The sequence below is a fragment of the Triticum aestivum genome, chromosome 1D, assembly GCF_018294505.1.
Source record: "Triticum aestivum cultivar Chinese Spring chromosome 1D, IWGSC CS RefSeq v2.1, whole genome shotgun sequence".
Taxonomy (NCBI): Eukaryota; Viridiplantae; Streptophyta; class Magnoliopsida; order Poales; family Poaceae; genus Triticum; species Triticum aestivum.
In genome coordinates, this window is record NC_057796.1 from 324221071 (window position 1) to 324236228 (window position 15158).

The 15158-nt window shown below is 46.6% G+C and overlaps 1 protein-coding gene across 2 annotated transcripts; it reads right to left on the bottom strand.

The window, feature by feature from the left end:
• Positions 1–2839: 2839 nt before the first annotated feature.
• LOC123181791 (thiamine pyrophosphokinase 3) lies at positions 2840–6154 on the bottom strand. 2 transcript variants are annotated; one of them, XM_044594128.1, is made up of 6 exons: positions 5857–6154; positions 5661–5757; positions 4702–4774; positions 3586–3687; positions 3228–3477; positions 2840–3152 (listed from the first exon to the last, which is right to left on the bottom strand). In XM_044594128.1, the coding sequence occupies exons 1-6, from the start codon at positions 6053–6055 to the stop codon at positions 3037–3039; spliced, it is 837 nt and encodes a 278-aa protein (XP_044450063.1). In that variant the 5' UTR covers positions 6056–6154; the 3' UTR covers positions 2840–3036. The 2 variants fall into 2 exon arrangements, with proteins under 2 accessions (XP_044450063.1, XP_044450064.1); XM_044594129.1 differs by having other exon boundaries at positions 5661–5752; positions 5857–6106.
• Positions 6155–15158: the final 9004 nt, after the last annotated feature.

A 15158-nucleotide genomic window follows, 5' to 3' on the forward strand; every position in this document is an offset into this window, starting at 1 on the left:
TGGATCGATGGGTAACAGGAGACAGGGGACACGATGTTTACCCAGGTTCGGGCCCTCTTAATAAAAGGTAATACCCTACTTCCTGCTTGATTGATCTTGATGAATATAGAGATTACAAGAGTTGATCTACCCCGAGATCATATGTTGTGGTCTAAACCCTAGGGGTATGATGATTAATGTCATGATCATCTATCGACTAGCCTGGCCTCGGTTTATATAACATACCAGAGGCCTAGGATAACAAGAGTCCTAGTCGAATACGTTGGTGGATAGGAGTCCTTGTCTTGATCACCAAGTCTTGTGGAATCTTCCTCGTATATGTCATCGGTTGTCCGAATTGGCCCATTAGTGAACCGTCGTGGGGGTCCTCGGCCCGATCCACTGACCGGGAGATGACGTGGTGAGTACCCCCTAGTCCAGAACACCGTTAGAGGCCACCAATGCTGCTAGGTCCATCACTTCAGTTTTGTCAGGCTTCTGTCTTTTGCTCCCCTGAGATTTCACATCCTCACCTCCTTCCCCCTGTTCTCATTCTCCATATTATTTAAGGTCGAGATCACCGGGTCCCTTACCATCCGTCAATGGTAGTTGATTCCCGCCCCTCCTTGCTTATTCTCTTCATACTCTACTCGGAGCTTCAAAACCCTAGACAGTCGTGAGGAATTATTAGGAGGTTTAACTGGTCTAGACATTGTACTTTGCAGATCATCATCCACATTGCCTAGATCACTAAATTCATAACACCCACAACTTCCTCGCCAAGCACCGCCCCTCTTGCCGATCTTTCACTACCACCATCCCCACCACCATCCACCGATCATCCCTTATAAACCCTGGCGCAATAAGTGTTGGGGGAGGGGGGTAGATAATAGCATTCTGCTCATGGACTTTATTCCCACGCTCCCCATAGAGCACATGCATCTTCTCATACTCAAAGTCAAAATACACATTTCCTTTTCTCAATGTTAGACTTGCACACCTTGCGGGAGGCTTGCATACATCCAGGTAAACACGAACTGTAATGCCACCTCATGACCTTTAAATGATCTCTCATCCAGTCGATCCACCACTTCAGCTTTTCTTTGCCAATTGTGTTACAATGCTTGTTGACCGCATCTTCTCCTTCAGGCCCATCACCAATAGTCCCATCTAAGATCTAACTAATCTATGACCATCCATCATATGGCGCTAACAGTATTGGACAATTCCTGAAGATCCATGGCTCTTCGTGCATCACTCGCTCTCAATTTCCGAGGCATGTCAATTGTCTTTGATCGCTCTGAATTCGACCTCTTGTGCGTGGTTCCATGCATATCTCATAGCCCCATAAAAGGCACCATGGCTAAACTCTCGATTTGTATGAGCCCTAGCTAACACCGTGAATTCAGAGTCTTTCTCTAGTTTCTCTATGTACTACTCCAGAACCATATATTCCTCCTTGTCCTCCCCAAGGTTTAGGTACAATAGCTGTCATTGGGTGAATGTGCTGGCGAGGTGACCGTTCCTCCCTTCGAGCTAGATCCGCACTATTGCCTTCGCTTCCTTTGATTTCTCGTCAACTTGTCCCCCCCCCCCCCCACCAGCTTCAACCCTAGACGTTGAGGAGTTCCCACTTGCCATGACGTTGAGTGACAAGGTCCGTTGTCTCCCGGCTTTTATCACCCAAAGAACACCCCCAAATCTTGGATTAGAGAGGGGTCTAATCCATCTTCGGGGAGGAAGATAAGATCACGTCGTCAATTGCCTCAAAGGATAAAAACCTTAAAGGGTATGAGTCGTCTAATTGGGCTTTGGATCTTTGGTACTACTCTCCTCTTCTGGGAACAGTGCAAACACATTTACAAAACTAGATATCCCGCGTGTTGTTGCGGGAATCAGCTGCGCTATATTTCAATGAGTTTTGATTGTGTGGAATATGAATATTCAGATTATTAACACATGAATTAAAATTAAAATACATATGACTTATTATATCTGATTATGTATATAGTTGTAGATAGTTACTTAATATAAGCAAAATAATATAATAAAAATATTTTCCCATGCATGGTTGCATGTGGTGGTGGGTCTTTTTCATGCATGGCATGTTGAGCTGGGTCTTATCCCATTCGTAATTGTATGACAATGTGGCATGTTTGCATGTTAAGATAAATAAGTTAGTGAGGATCACTCTCTTAGGTATATATAATTCTTTATTTTTTGCGAAAACTAGGTATATATGATCCAATCATGGAAAATTTATATCATAGGATGATACTTGCAGAAGCGGGGAGAACAACTCTTCCCCTGTCCAAAACAAAATTCGAATGGTATGCACGTACATAATCCATTTTCCTCGTTATAATCGGTGTTTCTCACAAGAATAAAAATACATTATCTATATAAATATCTACGCTCTTCTAAAAACCTAGCAAATCGTCATGCTCCTGACCAAATCCTACGATCTGAATATCTGATACCATCAAACAAAACATCTTACCTAGACCCAGGATCCTAACAACCTTACTCATGGAAGCGTGCTATGAGTTTGATCGTGTCTCTTGTGGCTTGTTGTCTAGTTGGATGGAGCTCTGAAATGAATATGCAAATCCAGATTACCGAAGTACAAGAGGTGCGTAAAAAGAGAAGTTTGCTTGAACGAGTAACCCACAAACTGCGCCACTGTATTTTCACAACCTATTAACAAATATATATTTTGACAGGCACACCGCCATTTTTTATATGCGAGGGCAAATATATTTAATTGCCAAAGCTATCAAATTACAAATTGAAAATTTACAAGGTTTGAAATTCTAACACGCCAGAATGTATCACGTCACTGCTGGATGTAGTGGTCATAGACATAAATTAGATGATACAATTGGCGATAGCTCAAACGTTCTGTGTAGCATAAGCTCGGTGCCGGAGAGATATTGTCCAAATCAGGTCAGAATCTGAAGCGCATATAACCTGGTTCTCATCAACGATGTTCGATGTGCTAATCAATCGACCGTAGCTCATACAAGTATTGTCCAATTAGGAAATGCATCGAAAAACTCAGTGCCGGAGAGATATTGTCCAGATCAGGTCAGAATCTGAAGTGACCATAACCTGGTCCTCATCAACTATGTTCGATGTGCTAATCAATCCACCGAAGCTCATATGAGTATTATCTGACGAGAAAATGCATTGAAACATCAGCTGCTGCTGTATAACACCACAGGATATTGACCAAGTGAAACACTTACCTAAATTCCACCGGAGTCCGGTGGTCGTGGTGCTAGTCGAAGGTGTGCCAACGGGAATCAACCCACAGTGGGGGCCCTCAACAGACCGTTCAATGTGGATACTGTGAGTGTGCGTTCTTGGGAGCAGAAAGATCAGGCAATCATCTGATAGGAGGACGATCTTAATGTTTGGGAAGAGATGGAGTACATTGATGTTTCCCATCTCGTGATCAAACCTACCTCCTAGTGCTCCGAGGACAAGGATGCATAGCTGTCATTAAAGACAAGGTGGTATATACTTGTAAACATGGCGATGTGTTATTCTAATCAAATGATTTGAGGGTTAAAGATTTCATATTACTGAGCTAGAGCAGCTTACATTCGATTTGTCTGAGCCAGGAGAATTGTCAGTGATAAATGCTACACATTTGTGCAAGTCGGTGGTGTCCTGATCGTGTGATTGATCAGCTATTTTGGTGCCCTGTGGTTAATCAAATAATAAGACAATTATTTCATCAGATTTGCCATAAGATGGAATTAGTTTCAAGTAAGGCTCTGCATGAAGTCATGTCTCAAGATATTAATTGTCATGTGATGACTGAAGCAATAACTTGCATGATCTATATGAGCTTTTGCACACATAGATATCAGCATAATAACTTGCATGATCGCTATCGGATTTCAGATTTCAGAAGAAACAAGATATTTCAAGGTCACAAGAATCAGCGCTCTTTCTACTAAAGCAGATGCCAATGGACATCATGAAGAAAATATCATCAGCTGCCTCAAATTTGAAATAAGAACATACCAAAACATTATTATTTAAGCTAACATACTCTAGTGCTGTTCTTTTGTTCATATAGTAGGGTACAATTATTACTAGAAAGGCGCAATTGAGGACAAACACATGCTAAATTGATTTACATGTGAGATTTCATCTAAGAAATTTCATGGAGGAAGAAAAAAAAGATCCAGAATCTGCACTACACCAACCATGTCACTCTAGCATGAATTGAATTCGCAGTGCAGCTTATCATGGAGCAGTTAAAATGGGGATGAATAACATTTGACAATCGTGTAAATACTGTTTCTTTCTTCAAATCTAATGCCAGCGAAGGGTGTTTGCACTATGAATCTGCTAATTAACCATAACTAAGATTTCCAGAACTAGAGACCCAGCATTTTTTTTCTCTCTTTCGGTTTTCATGTTTCCACATAACCGATAGCACTATTAAACTAGAAAACTGCTAGATATCTTGTATCCAGATAATGCTTCAGTACTATGCATCAGCCAAGGGAGCACTGTAAAATGCAAACTGACGAGGCGCCACGAGCACCACGAGTACAAAATAATCTGATTGTGCCAAATTACTAAGAGTCTAAGACACTAGTTATGATTATACTAGCCAAATAACACTGTTCAAATATTATTTGTCCCACACATGCTGTTTGTTAAGTTAATAAAAACTAAATGGAAAATAAAAAAGTAAATTACCAAATTGGAATAATATTCCTTCACTTCTGGTCGCACTGAATCCATATCCCCTTTGATTACATCTGGTTTGTATCTGCACAAAAACAAATGGTAGCTTGGTGAAAATTTACAATACGATGCTTTGAAGAAGTACCGCATAGTCTTAAACATTGATTTTCGACTATCGAGAATTGAGAAGGTCTGAGTCATGATCATCTCCTAGATCCCAATCCCATTGGAAATTTCAAATACAAAATGAAATGTGGTTTGAACATTTGGTTGGGTGAAGTTAAAAAGCTTGGTATAAAAGAGGCTACTCATAGCTCACAAATATCTCACTAACATCACCTCTTCTCATAAAATAAGTGAGTTATTGCATTAACCACTACTCCTACTAACACTGCTGCTTCTCATGGCCAGTAAGAGGGAGTTTTTACATGTGAGATGAACCACTTTCTAATAAGCTGCACTAAAAAAATGGATTTACCAACACATCCACTGAAGAAGTGCCACCAAACGTCAGAACAAGCATCAGTGCTAGATGGTTCTTGCTGACTGGGAAAGGCAAACAGTCACTATAAATATTTACGATTTATTTCTAACCAATCACTTCCGCAAATTCTAATCGCCTTTCCATGAATATACTAGATTACGTACACCTGTTGAGTTCTCTAGCATTACTTGAAAGTTGAAAGCACTTTAGGCAGTGGGTAAACATAACAACCCCAAGCATTCCACCAAGCACATGGTGAGCATGCACGGAGCGACCAGTCGAGCTCACAAGCAGAATAGAGATTGCACTACATAAATAAATTGTCGAATTTGGTTGAACTGTTTCTACTTTTTCTAGCGGCCAAACCAATCCAAAACACCGAATGGCCACCACCCGAGCAGGAATGTTCCTGTGCACATCCCTGCCCCTCTGCCCGACAGGCCGACAGACAAACGCTGAATATGCAATGTCCGACGGATGGCATTACCTGGAGCGCACATCGTCGCGGGCGTGGCCGGGAAGCAGCTCCGGCATGCCGTCGAACACGCGATTAGCGCCCCCGTCGGCGCACACCCGCACCTGCGCTGCGCAGACAGAGAAGCACATAAGCATCTTGAGGACGACGGAGCCACGAAGAGGCTAACAGGGCATAGGGGAAGCTGTGGGGCAGTGGCGATAGTTACCGCGGTCCCAGAGGAGAGGGGCGAAGCGGGGCAGGCGCTGGTTGAGGACGACGACCGCGTACGCGTCCGCTGAGGCGGCTGGGGTTGCGGAGGAGGGGAGGAGGAAGGCGGAGGAGTGGGACATCGCCGGCCTCGCTCCCGCTGGCGACGGGGGATCCATGGCGGCCGTCGGAGCGCGCCGAGGGTGATGTGGCTCCATGGGACAGGGAGCGTGCTCGCTGAAGTTGCAATTAATCGTCGCCCTCGTGCGCGTGCTGTGTTTTAAAAACTGGATTTGGTCCGCGTCACCCACGGCCACGGGCGCCTCGCTGGTCCAGGAAGCACAACGCGCGTTTCATCAATGACGCGTCTGGTTCTGGTTGCTCGCAACAAGCCTAATCATGTCTGTGAGAAAAAAAATGAATTGTTTGGTTGTCTGACCTGTATTAGAATTTTGGTCCGCACGAAACTTAAAGCAATTCTCTGCCAGACCCGCTAGGAACGGCTGAATAGCCGTTTCCAGCGAGCGAGACTCGAGTGATGCAGGGAAGGGGAACACGACGCTGACCTCCAGAGTCCACGGAGATGGCGCGAGCTCGCGCGTGTTTTCGAAAAAGCTGCGGGAGGAATTGGCGTCACCTCCCACCGAATCAATCGCCCTATTTAGCCAGCCTCACTTCACGGCCAAAACTTTTGCCACCATTCCCCCCTCTCGAGCTTTCCCTTTGGCGCGGATCGACAACGACGACCGGGTAAGTTGGGGTCGTGCTCCGGCTATCGGTTGGCGGCGGTGGTGATTCGAGTCCTCCTCTTCTCCGACGTGTTCCGCGCCTCCTTCAAGTTGCTCTGATGGCGTCTGTGAGTTCAATCACCCCTTCTCTGTACTCATTCTAGTTAGATCTGTGAGCATGTGATACGGTTAGATCTGTGAGCATGTTATATGGTTAAATTTTGTGACCATGTTATGCATTGTACACCGCCGATCTGTGTGAATGTGATGTTCTGGTAGCTGATAGTGATGGATTTGAAGCATGCTAGGAGTTGTTTCCATGTCGACAAGGATTGATAGCTAGTCGTGATGAATTGGTAGTATGCTTGATGTGCAGTATATACTAGTATGCAAACATGTGTGCTAATTTGTTGAACTCCTTGTTATGATTTAAGTTGCTGTGTTGAAAACATGTGTGCTAGTTTGTTGAACTCCTTGTTATGATCGATAGGCTAGCTCCTGCTCCCTCCCGCTAGGGTTTCCCTCGCTGCCGCCGCCGCCGGCGAGCGCACCCCAGCCCTCCCCCCTCCACCGGCCCCGTTCGCTCGCTCCCCCCCCCGGCGGCGGCGGGCGAAGCCCCTCCTCTCCTCTCCTCCGCCCCTCCTCCCCGTCCTTCCCTCCCCCCCCCCCCCCCCGCCGCCGGCTTGGTCCGCCGGGCCCTGCCCGCGCGGCGCTGGCGGCGGCGGGCCGTTCCTTCCCCGCGCGCGCGTTGGGGGCGCGGGGGCTCCCTGACCGCGGCGGTGCTGCTCGGCTGGCAGCACTGTGGCTCGGCGGCGGTCCCATGGGCCACGGGTGCCCTTGGCGCGGCGAGGCGGCCGTTGGTCGCGGGCGGCGCAGTGGTGCTGGCGGCTAGGCGCCCGCTCAGCCCAGATCTGGGCCCGTTAGGGCCCGCTTGGCCCCGATCTGGGCCCGTTAGGGTTCGATCTGGGCTGGCGCGTGTTGGGGAACGTAGTAATTTCAAAATTTTCCTACGCACACACAGAATCATGGTGATGCATATCAACGAGAGGGGAGAGTGTCGTCCACGTACCCTCGTAGACCGTTAGCGGAAGCGTTATGACAACGCGGTTGATGTAGTCGTACGTCTTCACGATCCGACCGATCCAAGTACCGAACGCACGGCACCTCCGAGTTCAGCACACGTTCAGCTCGATGACGTCCCACGAACTCCGATCCAGCAGAGCTTCGAGGGAGAGTTCCGTCAGCACGACGGCGTGATGACGGTGATGATGATGCTACCGACGCAGGGCTTCGCCTAAGCACCGCTACGATATGATCGAGGTGGATTATGGTGGAGGGGGGCACCACACACGGCTAAGAGATCAAGAGATCAATTGTTGTGTCTAGAGGTGCCCCCTGCCCCCGTATATAAAGGAAGGAGGGAGAGGCCGGCGCTAGAGGGGGCGCGCCAGAGTCCTACTAGGACTCCCAAGTACTAGTAGGATTCCCCTTTCCTTTCCGGAGTAGGAGAGAAGGAAAGAGGGGGAGAGGGAGAAGGAAAAGGGAGCTGCACCCCTTGTCCAATTCGGACCAGAGGGGGGGGCGTGCGCCTCCTTCCTTTTGGCCTCTCTCCTCTATTCCCGTATGGCCCAATAAGGCCCAATACTTCTCCCGGTGAATTCCCGTAACTCCCCGGTACTCCGAAAATACCCGAATCACTCGGAACCTTTCCGATGTCCGAATATAGTCGTCCAATATATCGATCTTTATGTCTCGACCATTTTGAGACTCCTCGTCATGTCCCCGATCTCATCCGGGACTCCGAACTACCTTCGGTACATCAAAACACATAAACTCATAATACAAATCGTCACAGAACTTTAAGCGTGCGGACCCTACGGGTTCGAGAACTATGTAGACATGACCGAGACACGTCTCCGGTCAATAACCAATAGCGGAACCTGGATGCTCATATTGGTTCCTACATATTCTACGAAGATCTTTATCGGTTAAACTGCATAACAACATACGTTGTTCCCTTTGTCATCAGTATGTTACTTGCCCGAGATTCGATCGTCGGTATCTCAATACCTAGTTCAATCTCGTTACTGGCAAGTCTCTTTACTCGTTCCGTAATGCATCATCCCGCAACTAACTCATTAGTCACATTGCTTGCAAGGATTATAGTGATGTGCATTACCGAGAGGGCCTAGAGATACCTCTCCGACAATCAGAGTGACAAATCCTAATCTCGAAATACGCCAACTCAACAAGTACCTTCGGAGACACCTGTAGAGCACCTTTATAATCACCCAGTTACGTTGTGACGTTTGGTAGCACACAAAGTGTTCCTCCGGTAAACGGGAGTTGCATAATCTCATAGTCATAGGAACATGTATAAGTCATGAAGAAAGCAATAGCAACATACTAAACGATCAAGTGTTAAGCTAACGGAATGGGTCAAGTCAATCACATCAATCTCCTAATGATGTGATCCCGTTAATCAAATGACAACTCATGTCTATGGCTAGGAAACTTAACCATCTTTGATTAACGAGCTAGTCAAGTAGAGGCATACTAGTGACACTCTGTTTGTCTATGTATCCACACATGTATTATGTTTCCGGTTAATACAATTCTAGCATGAATAATAAACATTTATCATGAAATAAATAATAACTTTATTATTGCCTCTATAGGGCATATTTCCTTCAGCGCGGGCCGGTGGCTCAGCGCGGCTGCATTGGTCCCTGGTGGTGGCGAGGTGTCGGCGGTCTACGGGCGGTGCTGGCTTCGTTGGCCAGCGTGCTGCAGCGTGGGGATAGGGACTGTCCGGACCCATGTGGGTCCGGCCGGGCCGTCGTGGCTGGCAAGTCCCTGTCGCCGCGTCCGGTTGGCTCCGTGTGAGCGATGGAGGTTGGCCCCTCCCTCCAGTTGAGTTATGGTTGCCCTCGTGGCCGTTGTCTCCTTTCCCTCCCGCAGGTCTCGTGTTGGCGGCCCCAGTGAGACGGTGATGTTGGTTTGGTGACCGTGGTGGCACAGGCTGGTGGGCGGCAAATCGGGTGGTGCATTACGGAGTGTCCGGGGTGGTGGTGGTTGTTTGGGCCAGGAGAAATCCCTGGCGGCTTGTCCGGCTCCTACGCGGTGACGCCTGCGGGCGCCGCCGGACCTTCCTGAAGGGCGCCAGGTATACCCATTCCACACTGCCCTCCGCGTACTGGGGGAAACCCTAGGATCCGTTCGGGCAACAGTGGTGGAGTCGTCGCATTCCTTCTTGAAGGTGTTGCTTGGTACGCGACACTCCGGCATGCTAGGAACGCGGTGGTACTTCTCCGGAGGGTGCAGCGGTTGCCGGTCTTCGTTGCTTAGTTGATCTACCGGTGTCGGCATTTCTTTCTCTTTTCTTTCTCTTGGTTTTCCTTTTGGGCTTGGTTGTGCTGCAGCCCTAGCGAGTTGGATGTATCGGTTGGATGCTTTATAATATAAATCGGGGGAAAACCCTTTTTCTTAACTAGATCATCCGTTTGTACATGTGGTTGTGCTCGTTCATACCATTCATATGTAGTGTTAGTTTATACTGTTCATGTTTAGTGCTAGTTCCTACTATCAATGTGTAGTGTGCTCCACTCTTGCTGATGCCTACGCTTGTAAGACATGAGCGCGCAAGAGTTTAGTCATGCCCTTGCCGTGTCCTACAGCCAGTTCGCGGCATCATATGTCGAGGACTCTGCTACTTTTTGAGCTTGCGTTGGTTTTCCCTTGAAGAGGAAGGGTGATGCAGCAAAGTAGAGATAAGTATTTCCCTCAGTTAGAGAACCAAGGTATCAATCCGGTAGGAGACAACGCACAAATCATCAATACCTGCACAAACAATCAAACACTTGCACCCAACGCGATAAAGGGGTTGTCAATCCCTTCACGGTCACTTGCAAATGTGAGATTTAATAGAGATAGATAAATAAAAGATAATATATTTTTGGGTTTTTTGGTGTATAGATCTGAAAATAAAATATTGCAAAATAGTAGATCGGAAACTTATATGATGGAAAATAGACACGGGGGCCATAGGTTTCACTAGAGGCTTCTCTCAAGATAGCAAATAATACGGTGGGTGAACAAATTAGTGTCGAGCAATTGATAGAAAAAGCGCAAAGTTATGACGATATCCAAGACAATGATTATGAAATATAAACATCACGCTCGTATCAAGTAGACCGACTCCTGCCTGCATCTACTACTATTACTCCACACATCGACCGACTCCTGCCTGCATCTAGAGTATTAAGTTCATGAAAAACAGAGTAACACTTTAAGTAAGATGACATGATGTAGAGGAATAAACTCAAGCATATGATGTAAACCCCATCTTTTTATCCTCGATGGCAACAATACAATACGTTCCTCGCTACCCCTACTGTCACTGGGTGAGGACACCGCAAGATTGAACCCAAAGCTAAGCACTTCTCCCATTGCAATAAAAACCAATCTAGTTGGCCAAACCAAACCGATAGTTCGAAGAGAATTATAAAGATATCAAATCATGCATAAAATAATTCAGAGAAGATTCAAATAATATTCATAGATAAGTTTGAAGGAAATATGCCCTAGAGGCAATAATAAAGTTGTTATTTTTATATTTCCTTATATCATGATAAATGTTTAATATTCATGCTAGAATTGTATTAACCGGAAACTTAGTACATGTGTGAATACATAGACAAACAGAATGTCCCTAGTGTGTCTCTACTAGACTAGCTCGTTAACCAAAGATGGTTAAGTTTCCTGACCATAGACATGTGTTGTCATTTGATCAACGGGATCACATCATTAGAGAATTGTGTGATGGACAAGACCCATCCGTTAGCTTAGCATAATGATCGTTTAGTTTTGTTGCTATTGCTTTCTTCATGACTTATACATATTCCTCTGACTATGAGATTATGCAACTCCCGAATACCGGAGGAACACTTTGTGTGCTATCAAACGTCACAACGTAACTGGGTGATTATAAAGATGCTCTACAGGTGTCTCCGATGGTGTTTGTTGAGTTGGCATAGATCGAGATTAGGATTTGCCACTCCGTGTATCGGAGAGGTATCTCTGGGCCCTCTCGGTAATGCACATCACTATAAGCCTTGCAAGCAATGTGACTAATGAGTTAGTTACGGGATGATGCATTATGGAACGAGTAAGGAGACTTGCCGGGTAACGAGATTGAACTAGGTATGAAGATACCGACGATCGAATCTCGGATAAATAACATACCGATGACAAAGGGAATAACGTATGTCGTTATGCGGTTTGACCGATAAAGATCTTCGTAGAATATGTAGGAGCCAATATGAGCATCCAGGTTCCACTATTAGTTATTGACCAGAGATGTGTCGGCCATGTCTACATAGTTCTCGAACCCGTAGGGTCCGCACGCTTAACATTCGATGACGATTTGTATTATGAGTTATGTGATTTAATGACCGAAGTTTGTTCGGAGTCCCGGATGAGATCATGGACATGACGAGGAGTCTCGAAATGGTCGAGAGGTAAAGATTCATATATATTGGCAGGTTGTATTCAGAGATCGGAATGGTTCCGAGTGATTCGGGCATTTTTCGGAGTACCGAGGGGTTACCGGAATCCCCCGGGGGAATATTGGGCCTACATGGGCCATAGGGGAGAGGGGAGGCAGCCCACAAGGGGTGGTCGCGCCCCCTCCCTATAGGGAGTCCTAATTGGACTAGGGAGGGGGGCGCCCCCCTTTCCTTCTCCTCTTCCTCTCCCTTCCCTCTTTCCCCCTCTCCGGAAAAGGAAAGGGAGTCCAACTAGGATTGGGAGTCCTAGTTGGACTCCCCTCTTTTGCGCGCCCCCCAGGCCGGCCGCCTCCTCCCCTCCTCCTTTATATACGGGGGAGGGGGTCACCCCAAAGGCACAACAAGTCTTCTCTTAGTCGTGTGCGGTGCCCCCTCCACAGTTTAACACCTCAGTCATATCGTCGTAGTGCTTAGGTGAAGCCCTGCGTCGGTAACTTCATCATCACTGTCGCCACATCATCATGCTGACGGAACTCTCCCTCGTCCTCAACTGGATCAAGAGCTCGAGACGTCATCGTGTTGAACGTGTGCTGAACACGGAGGTGCCGTACGTTCGGTACTTGGATCAGTTGGATCGTGAAGACGTTCGATTACATCAACCGCATTACTAAACGCTTCCGCTTTCGGTCTACGAGGGTACGTGGACACACTCTCCCGTGTTGTTGCTATGCATCTCCTAGATAGATCTTGTGTGATCGTAGGAAATTTTTAGAAATACTACGTTCCCCAATAGTGGCATCCGAGCCAGGTCTATGCGTAGATGTTATATGCACGAGTAGAACACAAAGAGTTGTGGGCGATAATAGTCATACTGCTTACCACCAACGTCTTACTTTGATTCGGCGGTATTGTTGGATGAAGCGGCCCGGACCGACATTACATGACCGCGTTCATGAGACTGGTTCTACCGACGTGCTTCGCACACAGGCGGCTGGCGGGTGTCTATTTCTCCAACTTTAGTTGAATCGAGTTTGACTATGGCCGGTCCTTGTTGAAGGTTAGAACAACACACTTGACGAAAAATCTTTGTGGTTTTGATGCGTAGGTAAGAACGGTTCTTGCTAGAAGCCCGTATGTAACACCCACGATGCGGCTATATCTCCCATGTGTCGAGGCACGACTTAGAGGCATAACCGCATTGTAGGTTTTGTCGCAAGAAGGGTCATCTTCACACAATCCCATGTAATGAACAAGAATGGGATAAAGAGAGTTGGCTTACAATCGCCACTTCACACAATACTTAAATAAATCATACATCAACCAGAGTACACACATAGACCGACTACGGTCAAAGCCAAAATAAAAGAAGATAACCCAACTGCTAGATCCCCGATCGTCCCAACTGGGCTCCACTACTGATCAAAGGAAACGAAACATAGTAACGACCAAGGTCTTCATCGAACTCCCACTTGAGCTCAGTTGCGTCACCTGCACTGGTATCACCAGCACCTGCAACTGTTTTGGTAGTATCTGGTGAGTCACGAGGACTCAACAATCTCAAAACCCGCGAGATCAAGACTATTTAAGCTTATGGGTAGGAGAAGGTAGTGAGGTGGAGCTGCAGCAAGCACTAAGCAAATATGGTGGCTAACATACGCAAATAAGAGCGAGAAGAGGAGCAACGCAACGGTCGAGAAGCTAGAAGTGATCAAGAAGTGATCCTAAAACTACTTACGTCCAAACATAACCCAAAACCATGTTCACTTCCCGGACTCCGCCGAAAAGAGACAATCACAGCTACACACGCGGTTGATGCATTTTAATTAAGTCAAGTGTCAAGTTCTATACAACCGGACATTAACAAATTCCCATCTGCCACATAACCGCGGGCACGTCTCTCAAAAGTTTATACCCTGCAGGGGTGTCCCAACTTAGCCCATCACAAGCTCTCACGGTCAACGAAGGATATTCCTTCTCCCGGGAAGACCCGATCAGTCTCGGAATCCCGTTTACAAGACTTTTCGACAATGGTAAAACAAGACCAGCAAGACCACCCGAATGTGCCGACAAATCCCGATAGGAGCTGCACATATCTCGTTCTCAGGGCACACCGGATGAGCAATCCGTACAACTAAAACCAGGCCTCAAGTTTCCCCGAGGTGGCGCTGCAAAGGGCTCTAGTTTGGACCAACACTCAGAGAAGCACTGGCCCGGGGGGGTTAAAATAAAGATGACCCTTGATTCTGCAGAACCCAAGGGAAAAAGGCTTAGGTGGCAAATGTTAAAACCAAGGTTGGGCCTTGCTGGAGGAGTTTTATTCAAAGCGAACTGTCAAGGGGTTCCCATAACACCCAACCGCGTAAGGAACGCAAAATCAAGGAACACCGGTATGACGGAAACTAGGGCGGCAAGAGTGGAACAAAACACCAGGCATAAGGCCGAGCCTTCCACCCTTTACCAAGTATATAGATGCATTAATTAAATAAGAGATATTGTGACATCCCAACAATATCCATGTTCCAACATGGAACAAACTTCAGCTTCACCTGCAACTAGCAACGCTATAAGAAGGGCTGAGCAAAAGCGGTAACTTAGCCGAACAACGGTTTGCTAGGAAAGGATGGTTAGAGGCTTGACATGGAAATATGGGAGGCATGATATAGCAAGTGGTAGGTAGCGCGGCATAGCAATAGAGCGAACAACTAGCAAGCAAAGATAGAAATGATTTCGAGGGTATGGTCATCTTGCCTGAGATCCCGCTAGGAAGAAGATCGAAATCCATGAAGAAGACAAACGGACGTAGTCGAACGAATCCTCACAACTCTGGAACGAAACCGAAGCTAACGAGAGAAGCAACCCGGAAAGAAACAAACAACATAGTAAACAACCATCACATACACATGGCATGATGCACAAACAAGTATGATGCATGTCCATTTAAAGAGGCATGGCATGGCAAGGTGCACAAACAATACTAAAAATTAAGTGGAGCTCAATATGCAACGAGTTGCATATTGACAAAACACCACATCAATTATTTAGTTCTCTCCCGTTTATGTACCCAACAATATTAAATGTTATTAAAC

What these genes read in the sequence shown, in the direction of transcription:
- LOC123181791 (XM_044594128.1), bottom strand. Translation starts at nt 6,055, where the DNA reads ATGGAGCCACATCACCCTCGGCGCGCTCCGACGGCCGCCATGGATCCC. An exon ending in CCCTCTCCTCTGGGACCGCG is followed by an intron (nt 5,758 to 5,856) that starts GTAACTATCGCC and finishes CTGTCTGCGCAG; the next exon opens with CGCAGGTGCGGGTGTGCGCC. An exon ending in CTGGCTCAGACAAATCGAAT is followed by an intron (nt 3,478 to 3,585) that starts GTAAGCTGCTCT and finishes CTTTAATGACAG; the next exon opens with CTATGCATCCTTGTCCTCGG.